At 51.1% G+C, this 26,053-nt stretch overlaps 1 protein-coding gene across 1 annotated transcript in view; it reads right to left on the minus strand.

Annotated features, from left to right (window-relative positions):
* IRF2 (interferon regulatory factor 2) overlaps positions 1–26,053 on the minus strand; it is a 74,808-nt gene that overhangs the window by 15,821 nt on the left and 32,934 nt on the right. Inside the window, exons 2-6 of the mRNA XM_081084528.1 lie at positions 21,510–21,605; positions 14,904–15,003; positions 13,698–13,874; positions 13,080–13,126; positions 4,835–4,952 (exon numbers count right to left, since the gene is read on the minus strand). Coding sequence (XP_080940654.1) covers positions 4,835–4,952; positions 13,080–13,126; positions 13,698–13,874; positions 14,904–15,003; positions 21,510–21,596 — 529 coding nt within the window. The 5' untranslated portion in view covers positions 21,597–21,605. The remainder of the gene's footprint in view (positions 1–4,834; positions 4,953–13,079; positions 13,127–13,697; positions 13,875–14,903; positions 15,004–21,509; positions 21,606–26,053) is intronic.

The raw sequence follows: 26,053 nt of genomic DNA on the forward strand, positions 1-26,053 counted from the left end.
AGCCGCGTCCTTGCAGGGCAGGCTGCCCCGACAGCCACGCCCCGTCAGGGGCCTGGGAGGCAAGAGGTGACGGCACCGTGTATATCCCCCCTCCCGGGAAAACAGCATCACACACATCGGTGTCCCAGCACAACTCGGAGCAGGGCACCAGCAGGTCTCCAGGGTCAGGAGTCCGGGCCAGCCTTCTCGGGCCGGCAGCGCGAGCCCACACTGGGCCTGCGCATACTGTGCCCACGGCGCCTTAGCAGCTGCCACACAGCAAGCGCACAGCCAGCCTCGCTCTCTCCCCACGGCACGTGGGAGTCCAACTGTTCAGAATAATTCAGACTCAAAACGGGTTCTGAGGAGTCGGGCAGGGACCAGGGCGCTGGGCCATGAGGAAGACTACTGGTCACTGTCCTCCAGGCAATGGTGACCTGGGGAGACGGGCATTTAAAAAACCGCCATGTGGAGAATGAACGGGGAGGGGACAGAATGAAAGAGGAGGTGACTGGGAGGAGCAGCCGAAGTAGAAAGAAGGGCCCTAGCTGGTTTGGCTCAGTGGAGAGGGCCTCAGCCTGCGGACTGAAGGGTCCCGGGTTCGATTCCGGTCAAGGGCACACCGCCGGGTTGCGGGCATGGTCCCCCTGCAGGAGGCAGCCAATCAATGATTCTCTCATCACTGATGTTTCTCTCTCTCTCCTTTCCTCTCTGTAATCAATAGAAGTATTTTTTTAAAAAAGAAATAGAAAGAAGGGGAATTGAGACCTAAGATGCGGGAGGCGGGAGGATTTCATAGTTAAGTTCATGAGGGGGCAGCGAGGGAGAGGGAAGGAGGAACTGTTATGTAGCCTCATAGAGATGGCAGGTTTCTTGGGTAAATAATAATTTTAAGGTTAAAAAAATGACAGCCTAAACCCCAGCTGCAGGTGGTGACAGAGCGTGTCCCGGGCAGTCACCTCTGTGCCAGGCTGAGGACGGCCCGGAGCTCCCGGTCCTGCGTCTGGGGACAGAGTGACATCCCGGTCCACACCGCACATGGGTTCATACTGAGCTGAGTTTTCTGGGGGTCCTGGTAAACGTGGGTGCCTTGTCTCTGGCCCCACTCCTGGGGGGTGAGAGCTCGGCCCGCCCAGGAGCAGGCATGGGGCACAGCCCTCCGCAAGCAGCATGGGAGACCTTCTCGCCTCCACGTAGGAGGTGGTGCCGCCCACCTAAAGATCCACCTAAAGCTGCTACTTATCTTGTAAGTGGAATGGTTTGTATCTGAAGCCCCAGGAAAAATGTCAAAACTGGGGAACAATGGAGCCGGGAAAGATGAAGACATAGTGCCATAGCCGAGCGTCCCCTCAGCCGCCCCCCAGTCACTGTGAGTCCTGGTGCCAGGGCCTTCGGGGTGGGGGAGTGGGGGCGTGGGGGCACTCAGGCGCCTGTAAGTGTGGAAGCTCCTCTCTGCAAACTCAGTCCTCCCTGTGGACACCTGAGTATCCAAGCTTGCCTAAGAAGCTACCCAGAGTCTACTTTAAAGTTAGTCAAATTTGGAAGCCATTACAAAAAAACAAAAAAGGACATTCTATAAGGTGCATTGGGGGTGCCACATTACACTGTTTCCTGAGTTCTGTGGTCTAGTCACTTAGGACTGGTCGGTTCACTTCAGGACGAGGAATGGCCTCCCAGTTCCCCAGCAACCTTTGCTCACTGAAAGGGTGGGGCAGCCTTTTATCAAGAAACACAATGGGGCGGTAAACACTGCCTGGGTGGGGCGTCAGACAACCCCCGCACCTGCCCGCTCCTGCACCTGCCCGAGACCAGACCCGCTTCAGTGCAGCTCAGCCAAGCCTCCGTGGCCCGGGCACGGCGCCAGCGGGCACAGTCAGAACAGCCCAACAGGCTGCCGCTTCTTCCGCTCCCTCAAAGCAGAAGCTGCTGCACACACAGGATAATGCCATGCCAACGACAAGCGAAAAGAAAAGCCGGGCGAGCTTTCTCCTCTCCTGGAAGGGAAAGCTGGGGCAGGTCGCTGGGGGTGCTAACCTGTGCCTTTAACCACGAGGGGAGAGGGAACGCTAGGAGACAGGTCTTAGACATGGAGACGCACACGCCTTCTTGGTGTGCACCGCTAACTAGACGGGAAAGAGCATTCGGCTGTCACAGGCTAGAAGGCAAACCCAGAGTACAGCCTGCTGACAACTGCGAGTGCGTGCGTGCGTGCCTGTGTGCATGCGCACCGGTGCATGTGTGTGCATGTATACCTATGCATGTGTGCGCGACTGTGCATGTGTGTGCATGTGCGTGTGCACCTGTGCATATGTGTGCATGTGCATCTGTGCGTGTGTGCACCTGTGCATGTGTACCTATGCATGTGTGCGCCTGTGCATGTGTGTGCTTGTGCATCTGTGCGTGTGCGTGTGCATGTGTGTGCCTATGCGTGTGTGCGTCTGTGCATGTGTGTACCTATGCATGTGTGCACGTGCATGTGTTTTCCTGCTATGAGTTGTAGCAAGAATTAAAGTAAAACCTAGTAATCATGCAAGAGCTCACTTGTCAGGGCAACAGTGCACTTTGCCTTTTACACTTTTAGGGATTCGCTTACAAAACAGCCATCCTGTCCAGAGTACAACGTGCTGAGTGCTGGCAGCCACCGGGTGAAGTTAATGATTCAACCACTGCCCAGCCCGGAGCCCGCAGACACCGTGAAGGAGTCTGCCGCATTAACTGCTCACTTCCCTTCCCACCTTATAGACATATGCTCATAAAAGCGGGTGAAGGCACCCTGATGCTCTCATCTTGGTGCCTAATTACAAAACTGAAAGGAACCCTGGGTTTAGAAACAAATGAACTGGAAGCCAGAAACAGTGTCATGTGAAAGAAAGTGTTTTTAAGGAGCCTCCCATCCCAGTGGCCTGGGATCAGGGTCCCGGTGTTCCCCTCTCTCCACAAATCACGAAGACAGGGTGGCCGATGAGTGGTCACAGGGGAGCGTGTGGACAGGCGCCCCAGGAAGGGTTAACAAGCGAGGCAGTGTCCTGTTAGCAGTGACCACACATTACCCACCCTTCCCAATACGCAAATGGCCCCACTTTACTTATAATCAGGTACCTTCACCACGGCCACCCGCTACAGAGAGAGATATTCAAACTCATTTGCTGCCATCGTTATTTTATTATTAAGCCAAGAAAGAGAATCACGTAAGGCAACAGGTGATCGCTAACCACACCCGCATTCGCCTCGGCCCCGAAGTACTGACTCATTACGTCGGTACCAAGTGCACGTGGCACCATCGCAGCGGGGCAACGAACTATCACCTGACCGAGAAGTTACACACTGAGACTCAGGCAAAATAAATAAAAGCCCACTGCCGCCCTGAGAGGGGTGCAGCAGCGTGGGGCCTCGGGACTCAGGGCCAGGAGGGAGGGGCAGTGACCAGAGGCTCAATCTTGATGACCTCTCTCAGCTCAGGAAGAACTGGCTCCACGCAGAAGTGCCCCGTGGAGCGTGAGCACGCGGAGGCGGCAAGGCCAGGCCCGAGACACAGCCTGCACTCAACGCTGTCTGGTCCCTCCGTCTGCATTCCCCCAAAGACTTCCACACACAAGGGAAAACCCGGGTACGTGGTCCACCCCCAAACCCCCAAAGCGCAGGGCACAAGGGCCGCAGTGCTGCAGTGGCTGCGGCCTCCCACCCGCACGCCACCGGGAAGCAGATGTGAAGGAGCCCGGGTGGGAGGCTTCCTCCATGCCCACTGATCTCTGGTTCTTACCAGCATCACGCTGTCTACCACCCGGAGCACAGGTGAGTGGACCAAAAGGTACCCAAGGGCGGCGACCGGGGGCTGGGCTGGAGCTGGGCCTCACCGTGGGACAGAGCCCCCGCCACCCATTCCTGGCAGCATCTCATGGGTGGGATGCTCATGGGGATGTAATTCACGCCCCCGCCTAGGAGCCTCCAAGTGGTGTCTACAGTGTGTTTGTATGTCAAACATGTGTGCATTTTACTGTTAGACTTGAATTTAAAAATATATGTATTTTTAAACACACCCTTCAGCATTCTGGAACTAAATGCCGACCTCCTTCCCATGGCCTGCAAAGGCTCCGAGACCTGCCCCGCCCCCCGTCCCAGGGACCCACGGGCTGCTCATTCTGCCGAGTCACACTGGCCCTCCCCCTGCCCCTCACACTGCCCTCCTCACGGCTGCAGGGGACACACCACTCCTTGGAGAGGCCTCCAGCCTCCATCAGCCCCTGGCTCTCGCTCGCCCCATCCTTTCCCTTTGCAGCCTTCCTTATGTGTGGCTTTGTTTACTGCCTCCTTCTGCGAAACTAGGGGCTGGGCTGCCCTGTTCCCCAGGCTACTTCCTGCTCGTGGAACCGCGTCTCAAAACTCCTTGTGGAACCCACGTGCGCCCTTTGGCGACATGTCTCTGTGCCTCTGTTTCTCCATCTGTAAGATGAGCGTGGCCACTGTTGTGGCATTTCTGCCGGGAGCAGGTGCAGAGGGGACAGTCCCCCCTCCCGGTTCCAAGTTAAATGAGTAACTGTCCACCTAAGAAATTACTGAAAGACCACGACTTGCTAATCATTAGCCATTGAGGCGATGAAACCCTCGCATCTCCTTGGGCCCTCCTGGGAAGTCCCTCTCGGCCTAGTTCCTCGAGGCTGGACCATCGGAGTCCCTTTATCTGATCCTCAAACACCTTTATTTTTCAGCCCTGAAATCTGGGGGCCGGAACTCGCAGGGTGAGACGGTTCCAAGACCCCCTCCCACTGATTGTGTTATTTCAAATCACGGTTAACCAGTGTCGGACCCCAGCGGGCTGCTCGTGTGTATAAGAAGGGAGATGTCAAAAGCAGTTTACCTATGATGTTCACCGTACTATCCACTTCATTTTTTATAGCTGAAGCCAGGACCGCGTACTCAGGAGAAAGATCACTTACTCCATTACTAAGCCCCAAAGATGACTCAACTGGTTCTTGCTAGGAAGAAGAAAAGAAAACAGAATTGAGAACACTTCCTTTCCCTCCCTCTCCTCACTTCACCTCTACCCTCTGTCGCTTTCTTTCACGCTGGGTCACTCACTCCCTTACTCCCCCGTCAGCCTGGAGCCTCAGCCACCCGACTGCGCAGGTTCCTCCTCGGAGGAAGTGGTCCCACGTGGGTGCCCGCCTTTCTGCCACGCGTCCACCTGCAGCCACAGTCCAGGCTAAGCAGCTGCGCCAGGCCCGCGTGCAGCACTTTGAGCCTAGATCCCGCTCTTCCTTCTCTGAGGGCGTGTGTGGGCACAGGGAGGAATCATCCCAACCCTTTTATGATTTCTGAGGAAAAGCTCTCCCTCCCTTTCTGAGGAAACCACCTCAATCACGGCCCAGGGACAGGAACCCTGTGGGTGAATTCTTTCAGATAAGGTCTGCCCTGGACTCTGGCCACTGAGCTTCCTGCCCTGGGGTGGGGGCCAGACTCCCAGCCAGGGCCTCCCTCCCCCTCGAGTCCATCGAGCAGCCCACACCCACAGCTTCAGAGACACGAGTCCAGGTGCCTGGGTGTCCCGTGCAGCTCGGGAGCCACACGTTCCTGCGAGTGAAACAATGAGACCATTTCCTCCTCCTCAGGGTCGCTCTTCAGGCCTGCCTTCTTCCTGCCACCAGAACCCCACCCCCAGCCCCAGAGCCCAGCCACCGGGGAGCCGCCTGAGGGACACAGTGACTCAGCACTGTGATGGGAGAGGTCTCCCCACAGCGAGACTGCACGTGTGTCTGTGACGGCAATCGAGCCAGACCCAAAAAATGCCACAAGGACAACTGCTCTGGGAAGCCCAAATGGAGAGGAGGGTGGAGGGGCAGGAGGAACACAGGCTGGGAGCAGGCCGGGACGTCGGCAGGACTGTGCTGTGAAAAGTCCACGCCTCTAAGTTCGTATCACCTTATTTATGCACTATTTGGAATCAACGATGAACACACATTCCCCCTGCACCCCCGACACACACACACACACACACACACACACACACAGTGACTTAGGGAAGCCACTTAGGGAGGGAGGGGAAATGGTTTCCTCCTTCATGAAGCCACCTGGAAACGCCTACCACAGCACCTGTACCTGCAAAGACATCACTTCACGGTACAGCTCAGCTTTGAAGGAGAACTCTCACTGCGTGGTTGACCAGATGTTCCAAGGGGGGTGGGCATAAGGAAGGGTGCCTCGCGGGGCAGAGCCTCGCGGGGCAGAGCCGTCACCCCGTTCTCTGGCACCCTCGTGCAGCGACCCCGCTTCTACATGTTCCAAGTAACAAGTCTGTCCTTCCTGGGGAAATCTCACTTGTCGGTCACTTGCGTCACCATCTCAGCTCTTCCTTACGCCAAGCGTCTGGACTAGTGCCTGTGCCCCAGTAGCCTGCGGCCTGCTGCCATCCCACCCAAGAAATCGCTCTGACTCCCGGGGCCTGGGGGCAGGGAAAGACAGGCCTGGCTCTGCAGCCACACAGACGGGGGTCAAAGCCAGCCTCTAGTCGCTGGACTTCACCTCCTGAAGCCTCCCTGAGGGATGGAGAGCAGCGCTACCCTGAGAACAGGGCCCGCGTCATAAAGACGAGGGAGGGCCAAGCGAGATAGCACGCACCTGGCACGGATTTACACAATATTCGCACCCGGCTGGTGTGGCCCAGTGGTTGAGCGTTGACCTATGAACCAAGAGCTCACAGGTTTGATTCCCAGTCAGGGCACATGCCCGGGTTGAGGGCTTGATCCCCTGTCGGGGGGTGTGCAGGAGGCAGCCGATGGATGTTTCTCTATCATTGATGTTTCTATCTATCCCTCTCCCTTCCTCTCTTTCTAAAAAAATCAATAAAACATATTTTAATTTAAAAAATATTTGCTATTATCTCCAATCTCCAGTACAACTCTGCTCACCCCAATCCAGTGGCCTTTCCTCAAGTCCCCTTCCCTCACACTACCCTCCGGCCCCCGACGGGAGGCCTGAGCTGCCTCTGAGGCGGTGAGCACCTGCTGCACTGGCACACCTTTCTGATGGCACCTTCCTTCCCCCAGCTCCTCTCTGCATGTCCCGCCCCTCATGCCCGGCTTCCAGTCACTGCCACTTCCTCACTTCTCTCAAAAGCAACCACAGAACATCTGCAGGAATTCTGGGAGGAACTGCTCATTTTCATGGGTTTCTTTTGTTGTCTGAAGTTATTTGTCACTCTTTCAGCTTCTACATTTCTTATCAAAGTAAGGAGCCAGTCAGACTTGCACATATTTAAAAGCCTAAACCATCCTAATTTCTCCATCAAAGATGGGTGTTTCACATGATCTAGTTTGATTCGTGGCAAGCGATATTTTGTCACTTTGCACTTGAGAAAACTATGACTCAGACACTCATTTTCCGAGATCCGGTGGAGACACAGGAACTGAACTCGGTCTCTGATCTGGCAACACAGTCCGACTCCAGGAGCTCCCTGTCTCAATCAGCCCCGAGTCCACACCGATCCCCGTGGAGCCCGGACAGAAGCGTTTCCAGCCTCTCCTCCGGCCCCCGCCTTGCACCTTGCACCGCTCCTGTGATGGCGACCGAGGGCCTGTTCTCACACCACTTGGCTCCCCCCGTCCCCACTTCAGAAGCACCGTCCACGTCAGTCTGCAGGGCAGCCATCCCCTTGGCACATGCACTCTGGGAGGACAGCGCAGTGACCTGTACAGTGAAGTGTACCCCGTACTCCGCCCGGGTGCAGGACAACAGGGAGCTTCACTACACTCGGCCGAAAGTTCAGTGATTGGAATGAGAGTATCTAAACCTAAACTCTAACTCTCTCTCTCTCTCTCTCTCTCTCTCTCTCTCTCTCTCTCTCAAGCAAGGAACCCAAATAAACACGGCTGTGCAGCTGTCTATGGAGCCTATGTCTAGAGATCCTGTGGGTTATGCATGAGCGGCCTTTGCCCACGATGTGCCCAGTGTCTCCCAGCCTCTGTGGTGCCCACTCCTGCCTGGCCTGGTGACTCCTGACAGCCTCCTCTTCCCATCCCCTTTCGTCCCTGTGCCCCAGTCCCTTGTCTAGAAGTCCCCTCCCTGAGGCCAAAGACAATGGCCTGAAGACCATTTCCCACCCTCATGCAACCCCCACCCCCAAGTTCCCCTGTGCAAAGCCAATCTCCTCAAAGATAAAAGGACGAGCATCTCTAGGTCTCTCCAAAACACACATTTAAAACTGACAGCTGGGCCTCATGAAAGCAGCCCCGGGCGTGCACGCTGCACCGAGGTCACAGGACAGGAGCTCTAGTGAACAGGAGGCCTCCTGCCCGGGCCTAGAACCCCTTTGTCCTTCCCTTCAATCCTGGGAATGAGACCTTCATTCTCTTCCTCCCGCCACGCCCCCCGGGCCCTTCTTCGCGGCTCACTTTCCTCTCTTCTCCTTGGGTCTCGGTCACCTCCCGTTAGAGAAGGCACCGGTTTCCAAGGCCTGCGATGACATCCTGGAGCACGCAACCCGCACCTGCCCTCCACCTCTACCTGAGCTCTCTGCCTGTCAGACCCAGCTTCCCCCAACGGCTGCCTAGCGGCAGTCATTTCAAACTCACACGTTCAGAGTTAAACGCTCCCTCCTCCACAAAACACACGCCATTCCCACAATCCCGAGGGCTGGACACACAGGGCCTCCCCTGGGCCCCACTCCTGGCTTCCCCTCCGCACTCTCCCTTCTCCAGAGAACTGTCTCCTGCTCCCCAATCCGGCTGCACCTCCTTCACCTAAACCTCCTACCGCAGCCCCTCCTCCCACCGCGTCCTGCGCCATGAGAATCCCCTGCCTGCAATGTCAACTCCATCCTGCCCCACATCCTCCCAAGGAGCTCAGCTCTGCCGCGTTTCACAAGATCCCCCCGTAGAGCCCCCAGCTTTCACACTGTGCTCTGAGCAGCACCCAAGTGATTAAGGCTTAAAACTCGAGACCTCTAGCAGGCAATGAAGGGATCGCTCTACTCTCAGCCCTGACAGGTGGTCATGCGGCCTGTCTGGCCTGGGACAGGGACACGGAACATGCTGTTTTTTACCAGCTCACCTGTTAGAGCCAACAGCTCTACTGGAAAGTTCCGCTAAACCATCACCCGCTTTCTGTAACTTCCACCCAGAGGTCTCTCTCCTTCAGAACTCACCCAGAGCAGGCCTGCTCCTCACCCAGTGAGTCAGAGGTCCTCCTAGACTCCATTTCCCACCCTAACACCAATTCTTTGATCTCAAAGCACTTCAGACTTTCAAAGCATCCATCTTTCATCTGCAACCGATCCTCTGAGGCAGGAAGTATTCATCCCTCACCCTCTCTCCCTCCCTGTCTTTGTTTCCCATTGTTCCCTCACAAACTGCGCCAGTTTCCTGGCTCATCCACTGAAGGCCACACCGCAGCCCTCCTCTCCCGGCCCTTGTGTGTGATGCTCCCGGGTGCTGGAGAGTGATGGACAGTGACCTCCGTTTTATTCGACCCACCCCCCAGGCCTGGCTCCAATCCCACTGCCACTGAACGGCGGGGAGGCCCTGAGTGAGGGTTCTGGGGTTGGACTAACTTGGATTAAAACTCCAGCTCCACGAAGCAGTGCAACCTCAGGAAAATTACTCAACCTCTCTGTGCCTCCATTTCCTCATGTGCGAAAGGGACATGACCTGCCGTCACAGGAAGCACTAAGTGAGGTGACAGTTAGAGCCTAGCACTTGGTGGAGGCCCCAAAACGTCAGCTACCACGCCTCTGCGTTAGTCACCTCTGTCCTCATCGAGCTTGACGTTGTGACATTTCTGAAACACACATACGCACACCCTAGTACTACTCACTAGGTGTTCCTTCGTTTAACTTCCTTAGACAGAGTCACCTCCGTGCCGGTGGGTCTCCCTCAAGGGAGAACGCTCACTGAGCACACAGGGTTTTCTCACTAGGAGACCGTCGGGCACACGGAGGCACGTTTCTGCACCTGCTGCGTGGCCCGGGGGCCTGGGCCTCCCAGTCCCGGGGAAGCTGTTTGCTGAGAACATGTGACACGGAGTTAAACTGCCTGAGTGACCCCATAGGGTTCTGACAGCCGGCCCGCATGCTCCGAGCATCCTTGGCTGGTTAAAGCCTCCATCCACCTGAACTGAAGGAAGACGGGGCAGGGCTGGCTTAACCGCAGATCTGCATACCTAGTCACGACACACGAGCCAGCATTCTCGGTGGAAGGCCACCTGGCCTATCCAGGGGCATGTGCCCGGGACACGCGCACTCAGAGCTCGGTGTCTCTCATACAACAGAAAGCAACGTGTGACTAGCTCCGTGCGGATGAGGTCCTTCGGTCACACACCTCCAGAGACCCATAGGGTGAGCTTCGGCATCCTCTGCAGAAACCGTAGAGAACGCTAGGGCTTTCACGGTCACGGGCCATAGCACTTGGGAGGCCTTCCCATGGCTGCCTGCAGGGCGGATGCACGCAGACTGAAACTCAAGGGTGAATCGCCTGCCTTCTACGGAAGGAACAGTGTCCCTCTGAGGGACCAGACCTTCGTCACAGGAAGATTTCACAACGTACCCTTGGCTGGGATGGAACCTGACCCTCACGGCTGCACCTGACAGCGGACCTGTCACTTCTTTCCTGGGCTGAAGTGGCCACGCCCCACCCAGGGCTGTGCCCTCCACAACTGACTCCTCTGAGGGGGCCGTGGGGAGACACGGCCATTGCCGACGTGACTGCAGGTGTCCTGGACTTAGGGGAGCATCACGTGCCATCAACTCTGAGGTGCACATTTCCACAGCCCTCAGAGGGTGTGCCTCCTAATCAAGTATGTGCAAGGGTTTCACTGCAAGCTGCTTTCTTGCCTAGAGATACGTAAACGAGGATGCATCTTCTAACCCCCATGTTGGTTTTGGATAGTCGGTGGAATGTGGGGGATACGTTTCATCAAAGCTTGTTGAAAAGTGAGCATCTGTTGCTCGGTTATTATTTCTCCATTAACTGAAACTGTGAAATGAAATCTGCATTCTAATGTAAAACCCCCACTCCCACACCCGTCATAGTTATTTACGCATCTACTTGGTCAGCGAACACTCAGGCGTGTGTTCCGTGATCGAATATACACTGATCACCTGTCCTGTCCCAGGCACTGAGCTAGATGCTGTGAAAGAGCAGGAAATAGCATCTAGTCATACTGGTGATTACAGCAACTTCTTCACACCCCCATATTTGTGGGGAACTTAGACTTATCTGACTAAACAAAACTAATCAAAATCTAGGCCCTTAAAAACCCCAAACTATGGGAAACTTGAAACAACTAATAGCTAGGGTTTTTTCAATTGCAAGGAAAAAATTGTTTTTAAAAAATGAGGTAGGGGTAGCCTATAAATTAAAAAAAAACACAACATTTAAGAGACATAGGCAAAAACCACAACGTGCGGGCCTGATGTGAGTCCTGATTTAGGTAAACAGGTGTACACAAATGACAGCGTGCAGGAGACAGCTGGAAACCGGGCACTGACTAGATATTTGATGGTACTGGGGATTGCTGTTACTTTTTTCAGATTCAGTCATGATATCGTCCCATCTTCAAAGACTGCCTATCTTTTAAAGGTATAGACTGAAATAGTCATGGAAGAAATGATAGTGTCTGGAATTTGTTTCAAAATATTGAGCTAACCCATATGAAATTATGGAGGTCAAAAATGACTGAAAAGCTGCAATTTTATATCAGATGTAGGGAAGTGGGTGGAGGAACTAATGCAATCAAATGGCCATCAGCTGATTCATGTTGAAATTGGGGTGACGGTGTGCGGAGTCAATTTTACTCATTTGTTTCCTTCCTGTGTGTATAAAATTTTGCCTCGTGTGCAGTGTGCATTCCCTGTGCATTTTTCTTTAAGTGTCTGCAATAAGAAGTTAAAACAAAATTGGTCCTTAACACTGTGCTATATTTAAAATAAGGCAAAAGCTAAAAATACTGAAAATGAAACTGGAGGTATGGCTATTAAAATACTCTGCCTAAAATATTTATTTTCCGTTGTACAGGTACATATGGCTGAAACGTTAACTATTTACCTACGTTTTCCCTCCAACTCTAACTACCTTCACACATCAAACTTTATATCTGAAGTCGATTTTTCAATATCCTTTCCTCCTAGCGTGACTAACTGGCTTGTTTTTAAACATTGCACTGTCTGGACAGTTTGTTTTTCTTCGACAGCAATTCCAGGTTAGACATCGGGATCCTCGGCATCTCCTTTAAGTTCAGTGCTAACTAACGCCGTGACCTTGGCCTCGTGCCCCACGGCCTCTGGGTCCACATCAGGCCGCTCTCTCATGCCCAGCTTCATCTGCAAACAGGGCGCAGCGACCCAGAGGGTCTCCCCTCTGCTGGCCCAGGGGTCGGGCACTGCGCTGCCTGCTCTCTGCCCAGAGGCTGAAGCTCATGCTCAGCTTTACACAGCATACCTGACTACCCCCTGGCTAGTTACAGGGCTCCCCAATCTACACACAGAGATCCCCACTGCAGGAACTGCAGATGCACAGCCTCCTGAAAAACCCACACAGACACAGCCCTATGGGGAACCTGTGGGGATGGTGAGAGCTGGCTGCACAGTGGCGCAGGAAAGAGCTACTGAGATCCACACCAACACAGCGTTTGATCTCATCCCTGCCCCCACACACACCAATGGCCTCCCATGGAATAGATCTATAAAATAGAGGTGACACAGTTAATACAAGTATATAACATTTAATATACCTTCAAACATATCTGATAGCCTGGAAATGTACTTCCAGGTTATCAGATAGTAGCTGGCTGCTGCAGCTTAGCTGACACTAGGTAACCAGCTGGCGATGGTGTGGGGACCAGGGGGAGGCTTGAGACTGGCCAGCTCTGTGCGAATTGGTGACTTCATTCACAGATTTCTCAGTGAAACTGCATGAAGCAGGGATACGTGTACCTGAGTCTGCAAGTGGGTCCGTGCCAAAGAGGAGACGTGTAAAGCACATAAAACACACACATTGCAAAAGAACAAAGATCAAATACTTCATAGAGGTCACGTTATTGGTGTTTACGAGACAGAACAGGAACCGTTTATACGTTCACAACTTTAGCCTCCTCCCTGAGCAACCAATGATTACCTTGATGTGCTTAACTCTGTCTTCCTTTTCTGTCTTTGGTTTCTTTCCTGTGGCAACAGAAAATAGTTTGGGGTTAATGCATGAAGAGCATACAGAGAAACAGCTCCCCTAAATTAAACGCTTTCTAAAACTCGCCTAGAAGCCGTGCATGTGTTAAACTGTACACGTGTAAACCTGTACACGCATTAATCTGTACATGCATTAATCTGTGCACGCATTAATCTGTACACGCGTTAACCTGTACACACGTTAACCTGTACACGCATTAACCTGTACACGCATTAATCTGTACACGCATTAATCTGTACACGCATTAATCTGTACACGCATTAATCTGTACACACATTAATCTGTACACGCGCTAACCTGTACACACGTTAACCTGTACACGCATTAATCTGTACACGCATTAATCTGTACACGTGTTAACCTGTACACGGCCAAAATTCAAATGCTTTCCTGCCTTTGGTGACCCGAGAGTCATTCCCCCAGCCAGGTAAGGGCAGGATTACCTTCCACAGTGCGAACTACAGATGTGGAAATAAGGAAATCCCAAAGGCGCTATAATCTATAAATCTCTATCAAGAGATCATGGCATTAGCAAGTGTGTGTGTCTACCTTTTTTAGAAGGCCGCTCAGATAAGGGCAACATCCGGTACACTCTGAAGGCGTTATTTCCTTTCTTTATACTTTTATCCTTGACTTCTTCAATATCAGGCAAGGAGTTCATGGCACATCGGAAATTCGCCTTCCATGTTTTTGGATCGGGTTTGTCTACTCCTGGTTGATGCTTTCCTAACAAAATAGCCAGAAGAATTAAGGTTGAGGAAAAGAGGGGGAGAAAGACTCACACAGGAAACATGTCTGGAAACACAGGACTGCTAGCCACCAAGTAGCACAGAGAACCAACCCTCTGAGCCCAGGCTATGCCAACAGTGGCCAATGCCCTGGTTTGCCTGGGACTGAGATGGTTCTTGGGATGAGGGAATTTTTGTTTTAAAATCTGGACAGTTCGGGCCAATTGATCCTGAATTTACCAAACAGCTTGAGAAGAAATAACGGTAGAAGACTGGGGAACCAGTGTAAGGGATGCAGAAGGCTGGGAGGCCGCGAGGCCAATGAGCACAGGGAACCGGAGTGTCTTTTTCATCTGGCTGTCAGGTATTAAAAGTCCATTCTTGTAAATAGCCCCCTACTTAAATTTTGTTGTAAATAAATACATTCTTGGCTACCTTTTAGGGAGATAAATCCATCCAAGTTTATAGCTGCAGAACAAATACGTTCTTTATGACCCCAGCACACATGTGGGGAACGCAACCAGAATTCTACGTTAGAGGAAATGTAAGCACCGAGTTTCTGTGGGATGGGCGGAGCCTCGTTTCTGAGTGATGAGGTTTGTGGCCCACCCCCCCAACCCCCCACCCCCGGTCCTCCCCCCCCCCCACCCCGTGTCCTGGATGCGCCTGGGGGCAAGTCACAGGTTTTCCAGAGCCTTCGTTACGAGCCCATAATCCAGGAGATTTTATATGTGTAGAAAAAAAACAAAAATAAACACTGTGGTAGAACTGAAATTTGCTAAGAGAGCAGACCTTAAATGTTCCCAGTAAAATAACCCAAATAATTAACAGGTAAGTATGGGAGAAAGTAAAGGTGTGTGTTAACTTGACGGGGGGCATCCTTTCATGAGGATCACCTATCTCAAATCATAACTTTAAATGTCTTACAATTTTATTGGTCGATTATACCACAACTACAAGGAAAAAGAAAGCATGATAATGACATAGGGCCCCCCGCCCCGCCCCGAACGATGCGGGGCATCGATACCTGTGTGGATGGCCCAGTTCCTGAAAAGCGGTGCGTCCTTCTCCACATCCCAGCCGTGCCTCGCTGCGTGCATCCAGGGGATCTGGAAGATCTTCTTTTCCTGAAAGGAGAAGCAGTAAGAACTGCGGCCCCGGGTGGAGGCATCTGAAGTTCCAGCTGGAAAGGTTCCCCACTGGGCATCCTCAGTAAAGTCCCACTTCCCAGGTCCAGCCTCGGCACCTGCCGGGTGAGACTGAGGGCCAGGCAGGGCCTGGCAGAACAGGAATGCGGCCTGTTCCAAGGTCACAGGCGATGACTTGGGAGATGCCCATGTGCATTACCTGTGCCGTTTTCTTTAAAGAACCACAGACAACTGGCCTCTGACCGAAATGTCTCGGGCTTATTTTATTCTTATCCCTTATTTCCAGCATTTGGTGAAGAGGAGCCCCAGCTGCCCCAGTAAATTAAAAATTAGACAACTCTCCAAAGTGACCCCGCTGGTGCTGCGAAAGTCGGGTGGACGAAGCCACTGTCACGGGACCAAGTGTCTCGATGGGCCGGAGCAGCAGCAGACACAGAGGATCCCGCCTGCTCAGGCTCAGCCTGCGTCTACGCCCTGCATGGCCCGGCCGGAGCTTCCAGATGCTCGATGACCACAGCTGACACTCCTTTCTTGGAGCAAAGTCCCTCCCTAAGATTCTTATATCGGACCCTTTCCATCTCTCTTACAGCCCGAGAGGCAACTCAAAATCACATCAACCCCGGCAAACACGACTAGAACCTAGTGCTTTGGAAACGAAGTCACACTCATTGTAAAACCACACATGTGACCCGGTTCAACCGGCAGCACCGGGGGTCACCCAGGTCCTCTGGCATCTTACACGTGACGACACATGCTCACATGGCCTCGCTTCTGCTTTTGCAACAACCTAATGAGCTACATATATGTTATTAGTTCTAATTCACAGTTGAAGGAGCTGAGGAACGGAATTAAATTATTTAGCCAAGAAACTCGGCAATAAGTGTCTAAATTCCCATCTTCAGCCACATCACAGCATACCTCGCCTCTGGTGCTCGAATGTACAAGATTTCCAGTTTTACAGGAGAACCTGCTGACTTGGATTCTATGGACACTGAAGCGCAGGAAAATGTACTTTTTTAAAATACATTTTTATTGATTTCAGAGAGGAAGAGAGAGGGAGAATGAGACAGAAACATCGATGACTAGAGATAATCATTGATTGGCTGCCTCCTGCACGCCCCCTACTGGGGATGGAGCCCGCAACCTGGGCATGTGCCCTGACCGGGAATCGAACCATTACCTCCTGGTTCATAGGTGGACACTCAACTATGGAGCCACGCCAGCCGGGCAGGAAAATGCATTTTTAAGTTCTTAGGCTAGTTCTGATCATTCCCAGGTCTGGGATCTCCACAGGACACACAGGGAAGGAAAGAACATGTCAGTAGGGATCTTCTGCCACTTTGGTCTCACAGTGAAAATAGAAAGGGTCCGCCGACCCAAAAGGGCTTGGTGCCTCTGCAGAGAACCGACTACAAAGTCTGAGTGGTGAACCGGCACAGCCATGGCATACTCAGCCTCACATAGGGCGCCTTATGTGCCGCGCCAGCTCAGCCAGGTTCTGTGACCCTGAGAGGGGGCGGTGAAGGATTGAGAAGACAGACAAAACAAGAAAGCTGGGTCTGGGTGGGACGCTGCCCTCTCTGATGGAGAGACAGCACCACAGACTACAAGCCGTGTCTTTATTTTATAGCCAGATTCCACATAAGGGCATGGTCAAGATGTTTACAACATTCTCGTGAGTTTTGATCCTATTCAACTACATGCACCTGAACTCTATCAAGCCCACATCACTCAGCCACGTGGGGCCACGTGTTGGGACCATAGGTTCAAGCTCACAACCATAGCTGTTGGCTGTAACTGTGCTGGGAGGGCTCTGCCCTCCAAGCGGGGGGGACTTGCACGTGGCCATGAGAGGACTGTGCCTTCTCATTAGTCTGAAGCTTGAACCTGTCCAAACGCTGTAGCCGCTCTCCACAAGCCTGAACTGAGAGTATGTCAGGACATTTGAGAGTTCCCCAAAAGCTGTGAAAGGGGGAATTCTGCTGTGTTTACAATTCAGTAAATAAAGAAGAAGCGAAAGCGAGAGACTTTCGTAAACCCGTTCTGTTCGTTCTGTATCGTCACCATGACTGCAGTGTTTCGGGTTAGCCATCTCCAAAAGGGCCATCGCCAGAGCGGGGCTGAGTGAGATTTTATCGTTTCATGGAGATGAAAATCCAAGAGGAAGTCACGTAATGCAGTGAAAATGAACTGACTTCAGGGACAGGTTTCCTCAAGTGCACAACCAGAGTTTAAAGGTTTGTGCTTCAAGGCAGGGGCCCTTAAAGAATTTGCTGTTGCTCTTTTTTTTCTAGGTCAAAGGAGTTCTGTGGGGACACAATCTGATATCGATCTCATAAGACACAGAGTTGATTCTCACAAGTGGATCTTTTCAAGCATCTGCATGCATGCAGGCGGATGTACACACACACACACACACACTCACACACACTCACACACACACACACACACAGCTACACAGCTAAACTGTCTCCCAGAACAGCGGTCGCCAACCAGTGGTCCATGGACCACCGGTGGTCTGTGAGATCCGAAAGGCTGGCGACCGCTGTCCCAGAAACCAAGCCCAAAGCATGAAGCTACCAAAGCAGCGACTGAAGTGAGCTATTCTCCATCACAGATCCTCGTGAAACGAGCAAAGGACCCAAGGAGACCGAAGAAATGGCCAATAAGCACATGAAGAACGACTCAACACCACCCCTCCTCCGGGAAATGCAAACCAGAACAATGTGATGCCATGTCACACCCACTCGGATGGTGAGAACAAAAACAACGAAACCCTGGTGATCCTGAAGTGCTGGTGATGAAGTGGAGGAAGGGGAACGCCACACAGGGCTGGCGGGATGGACACTGGGGCAGCTGCTGTGGAACACACATTGGCTGTTCCTCAAAAAGTTCAACAGAGTCACCACGTGGCCCAGTAATTCCGCTCCTGGATGTGTCCCCAAAGAATTACAAATATGTGTTCAAGCAAACGTTTATACATGAAAGTTCACAACAGCCAACGGGCAGAAGTAATCCCAATGTCCAGCAACGGATGGATGGGTAGAAAACATCGCATGTGCGTACACTGCACAACTGGAGCATGCTTCAGCCCCCAAAGGACTGCAGTGCTGATACGCATATGCCGCAACATGGATGGACCTAGCAAACATGTGCTAAGTGAAAGAAGCCAGACGCCCATGCCACGTATTGTGTGAACCAGGCGAATCCACAGACACAGAAAGCATATCCGTGGTTGTCATGAGCTAGGGAAGGAAATGGGAGTGGTCACGTGATGAGGAAGTACAGTGTTTCCTTTTCAGGTGATGAAAAAGTTTAGAATTAGACACTGGGGAAGGTTGCATAATACTGTGACTGTATTTAATGCCGCTTTAAAATGATAAATTAAAAAACAACCACATGGGCCCAGCCAGCATGGCTCAGTGGTTGAGCACTGACCTATGAACCAAGAGGTCACAGTTCGATTCCCAGTCAAGGCACATGCCTGGATTGTGGGCTCGATCCCCTGTAGGGGGTGTGCAGGAGGCAGCTGAACCATTATTCTCTCTCATCATTGATGTTTCTATCTCTCTCTCCCTCTCCCTTCCTCTCTGAAATCAATAATAAACAAATAAATAAATAAATCCTACATGGAACTTTTAAATAAACCACTAATAAATGCATCACACGTCTTTTTTAAAAAAGACCATGTTGAAAGGTAAAGGTGAAATTCATTTTAAAACGGAAAGAGATTCTGACCAATAAGCATTCTGGTCGTCGATCCCCGTGTTCAATGGGATGGTGATGGCACTGCACTGCATCTGTGCAGACTGTGACATCACAGTCTGTGACATCAGTATGCACTTCAGGAGCCCTGAGTGCCCAGCCCGCACAGGTGGTGGGCGCACACACCGTGTACAAAAGACTCCGAGTACCAGAGCCACCCGTGTCCACATCGAAGGGCAGGAGAGAGAAGCACTGCTTGAGTTGAGAAGAACGTTTAAGATGACCTTGAGCAACGCAGAACAATCAGACCTTGGCACCAAGTGGAAACCAGTTCTCTCATCTCCCTCTGCCTTTCCTCTCCCCCAATATTTATAAGATGTTCTAATTTCACTTGCTATTTTTGTTTGAACTCCTTACCTGTTCCGAGGTGCCCTGATAGTTACACAGGCAAGAGCCTGCTTTCAGGGAAGAGCAGGGAAAGGACTGGACTCCCTGCTAGCCTGGGCCTGGAGAGTGGCCCGGCCTGGGTCCAGGCAGACCTCCAGCATGAAACACCAACAGTGGGCATGATCGGAGCTGCCAAGAAAGAGTGGGCCTGGGCGTGGCTGCCTCCTCCCTCTTTTCCTCTCCTCCCTCCTTCCCTCTAGAAGTGGCCCAGGGAACCACATGCGAGCACCTGGACCAACCCAGAACCGACTTGGACCTTCAACAAACCAATGGCAAGAGGGCAACCAAGGAGGGCATACTGTCCACAACCAGGAGGGACTTCGAGTCACACAACCAAACACAACACCGGACATTCTTTGGATTCTGATGGAAAAAATCAACTGTAAAAAGGTATTTTGGGAATACTCATGGCATGATACTAAAAACTTACAGTTAATTTTCCTGATGGACAACAGTATTATGAAGACATGAAAAAATGTTAAGTCTTATAGGTGTACACTGTCAGGGAGTTGCTCTATAATACCACACACACACACACACACATACTCACACACACACACAAACATAAAGCAAAATGTTGGTAATTGTTAAATCGAGATGTGCATTACTAAATCTAGATGGAAATTCGCTACACTCTTCTTTCCAGTCTTTGGGCCATTCAAACATACTATCTGTATTTGCTAATACTCATAATAAAAAGTAACTGGCCCAAGCCAAGGCCCCATTCAGGTCACATGAAATGATCATATGGTTTCCTTAAGTCATTCCTATTTACTTCATGCCCCACCTGGTTTCAGACACGACTCACTTCAATAACCACATTCAAATACAATACCATTCAATTAAAAATAAGCAAAAAATAAGTAAATAAAAGTGGATGAGGGAAAAGAACAAAAAATGTAAGATCTGAGAGATATCTGAAACGATCAAATGAGGCCAGGAGTGGTATTAGTCTAAAACAATGATGCTGCAATACCCTGTACACCTGTTAGAAGTGGCCACAATCAGGCTCTCCACTCTTGGCACGTGATAGAGAGCTAACGACTGACCAGCTAAATGAGTTGTCGTGTTCTTAAGATTAAAGAGGGGATGGGGGGGGGGGGGGTAGAAGAGGATAAAGAAATTTGCTCAGAAGAATTGCAATATCCCTGGTGGTGGGAGAGAAACCTCCCTCAGGCCCTCTCAAAGAAGGCATCTACCTATATATATAAAAAGCCAGCAACTGGTACGCCAGAACAACCAGAACAACCAGTTGCTATGACGCCCACTGCAGCCAGCCAACCTGCCCGATCAGGGGCGGGGCCGGACAACCTCCCACAGCTCCTCCCCCCAGCTGGCCTGGCCCCAATCAGCCCCCATCGGGGCAGGCAGGCCAGACTCCACCCGTTCACGAATTCGTGCACTGGGCCTCTAGTAATCTATTATATTTAGTTGCTTTTCTAAATTTTAACTATATAATTTCAGCTGTTCTGTATTTTTCACAGATACTGTCTTCCTGATTCACCCCTACCAGTTAGCATCAATTAAATGGAGAGTTCGAGAAGGATAAATAAGGAGTGTTTATGTATATGGGGGAGGAGTGTAAATGGTAGAATGCTTATTTGTTAGGACAGGTTGACACACAGAGTTTCACAACAAAGAGAAGACGTTTTAAACCACTATGCTGCACACCTGAAACTAATATAGAATGTCAACTGTAATTGAAAAATAAAAAAAGAAATAATAAAAAAAATTTTTAAGAGGACTTTTTTAAAAGACAAAAACAAAAGTTGTCTTCACATAGAAAATACTGGAAACCAGTCAATGCGCCCCATTCCCAACACGAAACCCTAGACTCTCATGTCCTAGAGCCTCATGTCCTCCAGCCCTGGAGAGCCAGGAGGAGCAGCAAGGCAGTCCGAGAGGGAGGAGGGCACGACAAGCACAGCGAGAGGCCGCCGCCAGCCGTCACAGAGCACCAGCGGCCAGCTGAGACCGCAATGCAAGGGCGGGCCACAGTCTGGGATGATACAGATCTTCATGTCACTTGATGTTTCTATGATCAATTTTGCTTGGTTGATTTTTGCAATGAACAAGTATAAGATTTTGAACACAAAGAACAATTTTACTTTCAGAGGTCCACATGCACATGCTTTAGGAAGGATCAGACACGTACACTCGCATACATATATACACACACATATGCACACTCACACACATGCACATTCACACACATACACACTCACACACATAGATACACATATTCATACAGACATATACACATGTGCACACATGCTTGCATACACACACACATGCATGCACACACACACACACACACACACCATCACACTTACCTTGTTCAGCCACTTCAGCCCTGGTATCGTGTTCGAGTTGATCTGTTCCTCCAGCCATGGGCGCATGCGCATCCTTTCCACCGGCATGGTGCCCGTCTGCAGAGAGATAATCCACATTAGGCACTTCTGCTAATGACTGCCTTGTCCACACCAGAAAGTTCTACACACCAGCCTGACCCTCTTCTATTGTCCCCTTCCTCGTAATCCCACAGCCTGTGTCCGGGGGACTGGGGAGGGAGGCATATTCGGGGGCTCCACCCTCGAGCCACCTGCCCCTGCTCGAGCAGCCAGGTAGTTCCAGAGGGGCTGTCTCCATGGGGCAGTGCTACAGGCCAAGCGGGCTCTCAGCTGAGAGGGTCCCACAGACGGAGGCTGGACTGGCAGAAACTCAGCTACCCAGAGGGCCCAGCACCTGAGTGACCCCGTCTAAAGCCAGGTCTCGCCCCCTCCCAGCCAGGCTGTGTTAACAGCACACACCGTCAAGGTCCCAGCATTCAGAGCATCAGTACTGTACACCTGTGGGCATTATCCTCCCAGGACCATGGGGGACAGTGCAAAACCGTGATTGTGGGAAAGACATTACAACCGATTCATTCCTTTGGGATATTAGGGCCACAGAAATGCTTTGAACCCCAATATTGCCACTTTAAAGCTCTAAAGGGACCAGTTCACTGGGTCCAAGGTCCCTCCGGACATATTCCGTCCCGCTCAGCGCTCACAGCGCCTGGCGCTGGGGCTCCAGCCTTGCTTTATGGGAATGCGTGCACTCATTCACTCCCACGAGGATCTTCTTCACTGCGCCCACCCCCTCTGACCTGATACCATCCGTCCTTTCCTCCGACTTGCTTTCCCTCTGAGAACGGTCCCACGGCTAACCACCTTTTCTCTGCCAGCTCACATAGCGCTCTTCCCTCCTGCCACATCCATTCCGGGCATCTTTCCCGTGTCCATCAAAATATATCCAGAGTAGAATCACTAACAACTCACTATCGCCCCCTCATCTTCATCCTATTTACACAAAAATTTCAATTTAGTGCGGATTCAAAAGCCAAGATGATGCCAAGTCAGACCTCCATTCTCTAGGACTTCGTGGCCAGTGTGACATAATCCTCTCTCCATCCTTAGCTGTCTTTCTTTTACTCATTTCCTCTCAAAAAAAAAAAAAAAAAAAAAAAGAGCTCTGAGGATTCTATTCAGATAAACTTGGGCTGAGATGATCAAAGCCTCATTAACTCCCTCTTCCAGCTCCCAAAGGACATCCTCCCTCCTGGATGCCCTGCCCCCAGCTCTGCCAGAGTGCTAGCATCCTTGCAGGACCAGCATGGGGCCGCATCCTTTGCCTATAGAGACTAATCCAATTCTAGAACGGAATCCTAGAACCTGTCTCTCCCTGGTATATCTCCCCCAGTTCGGATGCACTCATTGCTGCAGACGCCTCCTACTTCTTGCTCATACCATGTCCTCTCCTCTTTCCCGGGCCTTGCAACCCTCACCCATCCTCCAAGATCTAGCTCCCAGCCTCCTTTCTCCACAGGACTTGCTAGTCCATGCCAGCCTGAAGGAATCTCTCCTCCTGTGACTCCCACCCTACTCATTGGTCTTACACGCTCATTTGGAAATCAAGCATGGCCTTCGGAAAGCTATTGTAAGCTGTCATTATTCTTATCTGACTCTTACCCTAACTATGAACTTTCAACTGTGTGCACTCTTCCTTCCTAACCAAATTGTAAGCTCTCTGAGAGCAGGAACTCCACCTCTTATAGGTCCTTTTACAATCCTACAAAGCCCTCCACCCGGGAGACCTTCAATACAAGAACCAGGCCAGCTCTGAAGATCAGCCTAGCTGGGTCGCCATTGCAGGTGGGCTCCATCCACTCATCTGGTCGCCATTCTTTGAGATGAGTGAAAAGGACTTCAAGGACAGTCCAGAAGGGTGTGGAACGGCCCCAAGGAGCCCCCAGTACAGCTGCTCTTCGTGGTTCTCAAGTCCTTCCTCTCATTCACGTATCCACCTATTCACAGAGCATTTACTGAGAATGATATTCCAGGAGCGGGAAAAGGCCAGACATTCCCTGCCACCCAGGAGCTCCTGGCCTAACAGAAGACAGGGAAGAAGAGAATTGTCACACCACACAAAGAGCCCTGCTTGCGGAATGATGAGGAGTTACAGGGGAGCACTGGGAGCAGATGTCCACAGAAGATCCTCCTGGCGACTGGCCACTGGGAGGGCTCTGCCCAACAGGGTGATGACCGCCAGCCCGGTCTCAAGATCTCGGGGTGCCGAGAGGGGGCAGCCAGGTCCAGAGCAGTACAGGAAGTAGAGGGAGGAGACCCTGAGGAGTAGCTACAGTAGTCCCAAGTCTTCAGAGGGGACAACGTGACAAGCAGAACTGCCACGGGCCACTACCGTCCTGGTGTACCTATCTCAGCAATACGGAAAGTGACGGGGATGTGAAAACCGGCCTGCTTCCGACTCACCGTTATAATCATATGCTATTTCCTCCCATATTATTTTTTTCCACAAATGACCCATTTAGGGGAGGAGGGGAAATCGTCACCTGAAATATTTCAAAAAGCTTTCTGACTTTAAAACGAAAGCTTCCATGGAGAGGTACAGTCAGCCTCATTATTTGCTGATTGCATATCTGCAAAGTCGTCTACTCACTAAAATTGATTTGTAACGCCCAGATCAATTCTCGGGGTGCCTTCCCAGTCATGAGCAGACATGCAGAGAGGTGAAAACCTGGGGTCTTCCGACACCCATGGTCCCAGCCGAGGTCTGACAAGACGACATTCTGCCTCATTTCACTCACACTGTGAACAAGTGTTCTTTTCAGTGTCTATTTCATGCAACACTTTTCTGCTCTGTGTTGGCAATTTTACTGTTTAAAACAGCCGCAGGAATGGGCTGAAGTGTGGAGAAAAGATGTGCCTCTCAGGCCTGAGTTAGTGTTGTTGGCTGGGAGTTCAATGTCAATGAATCAACCATTGTTAAACGAGGAGCCTCATACAGAAACACACCTAGGGTGCAGTTACTGATTGGCGGATGCAAATGCTGTGATCAGAGCCTCACAGGAACCGAATGTCCTTGCAGAAGGAAGGGGATTTGGACGACACACACACACAGAGAAGGCCACGTGAGCACACAGACAGAGGGAAGAGAGCACACAGAGGGAAGGGGACACACAAGGGCAGAGGCTGGAGTGCTGCTGAAGGCAGCCATCTTCTGTATAATTACAGGACAACTTTGAACATATCAAAGACTCCCAGAATATTACCACTGAGATGTTCTCCACGTCTTCATACATATAGTGGTGATTAATAAAGCAATTTCAAGGGACTGTCATCCCGAGCTGTGATCCACATGAATGTGATTAACACCAAGTAACCAAAGTGACATATATGTCCACGTGGTGGTTTTTGTGTTTTTAATAGCCGGGCATCCCTGCTGATACACAATGAAAAGCCAACCATTTTACACGGAGGCACTTCCTCTTTTTTACTGATTTTATAGGCAGGTCCGACCTCCCACACTGGACAGGTAATGAATTAGTCTTGGCACATGACACAAATGAGAAAGGGCGTAGTTCAACACAGATTGCTCATGACTAACAGAATTTGAGCATGCGCTCTTCATTTTGTGAAAGAAAGCGAAGGTGGAGTTCTACAATGAGCCTGGCACCAGAAGCTCATCATGTAGTTTATACTAAAAATATATTCTATTTCCGGAGACTAAGAGACTGGGAAGACAGTCACAGAGGGGCAGGAGACCAAGTACTGAGAGTACCGAGTAAAGAGACTCACTTGGCCTATATTTTCTCGCTTCCATCAATGAAACTGAAACTGATAGATCAGCCTTCTTTCTATAAGGCAAGGTTCCCATGGGCACCAATACCCCAGCCACATGAATCTTGAACAAAGTTAAAGAAGGTATGGAACTGGTAGAAAAGACACAGAGAACCAAAATACAGCAGAAAACACAACACCTGTGTGCAGTCCTGACGTTGCTGTTACTACGGGGTGTCCTTGGGCCAGTCACTCCCTCGTTCTAGTCCACACTTTGATCGTCTAAAAAAAATGAGAGGTTTCAAAAAGATCACATCCGGGGTTATCTAAGATTCTAGGAATCCTTGCGTAACACGAAGGCCCGTTATCTGATTTCCCTGTTTTGTGAGCTTTTAATCTTGTGCACTGTGTTGGGTTTAAAAGCGAATGCTGACATTTTAGGATTCTACAAATCTAAAATATGAAGGAGCCACCCTCAAGCCTGACAACAGGGACTTTCTAAAATCAGCTCCCACTACACCTCTGATTTTTGGGGTTGGGGTCATCTTCAAAACCATGGCCTCGAGCTGTAAATCATCTCAGGACGCGGCAGGTATTTAGACTATTCCTGGCATCAGGGCTGCTACATAAAGGCGCGCAGTTGGTCGCTGGGATTTGCAGGGTGTGAATTCACACATCCTGCGAAGCACATCCCCCATAGAGTTAACAATGCCTCAGTAGTGGCATTAACAGTGATCTTGAATTTTAATCTCAAAGAA

Source organism: Myotis nattereri (genome assembly GCF_964212035.1).
Source record: "Myotis nattereri genome assembly, chromosome: 2".
Taxonomy (NCBI): domain Eukaryota; kingdom Metazoa; phylum Chordata; class Mammalia; order Chiroptera; family Vespertilionidae; genus Myotis; species Myotis nattereri.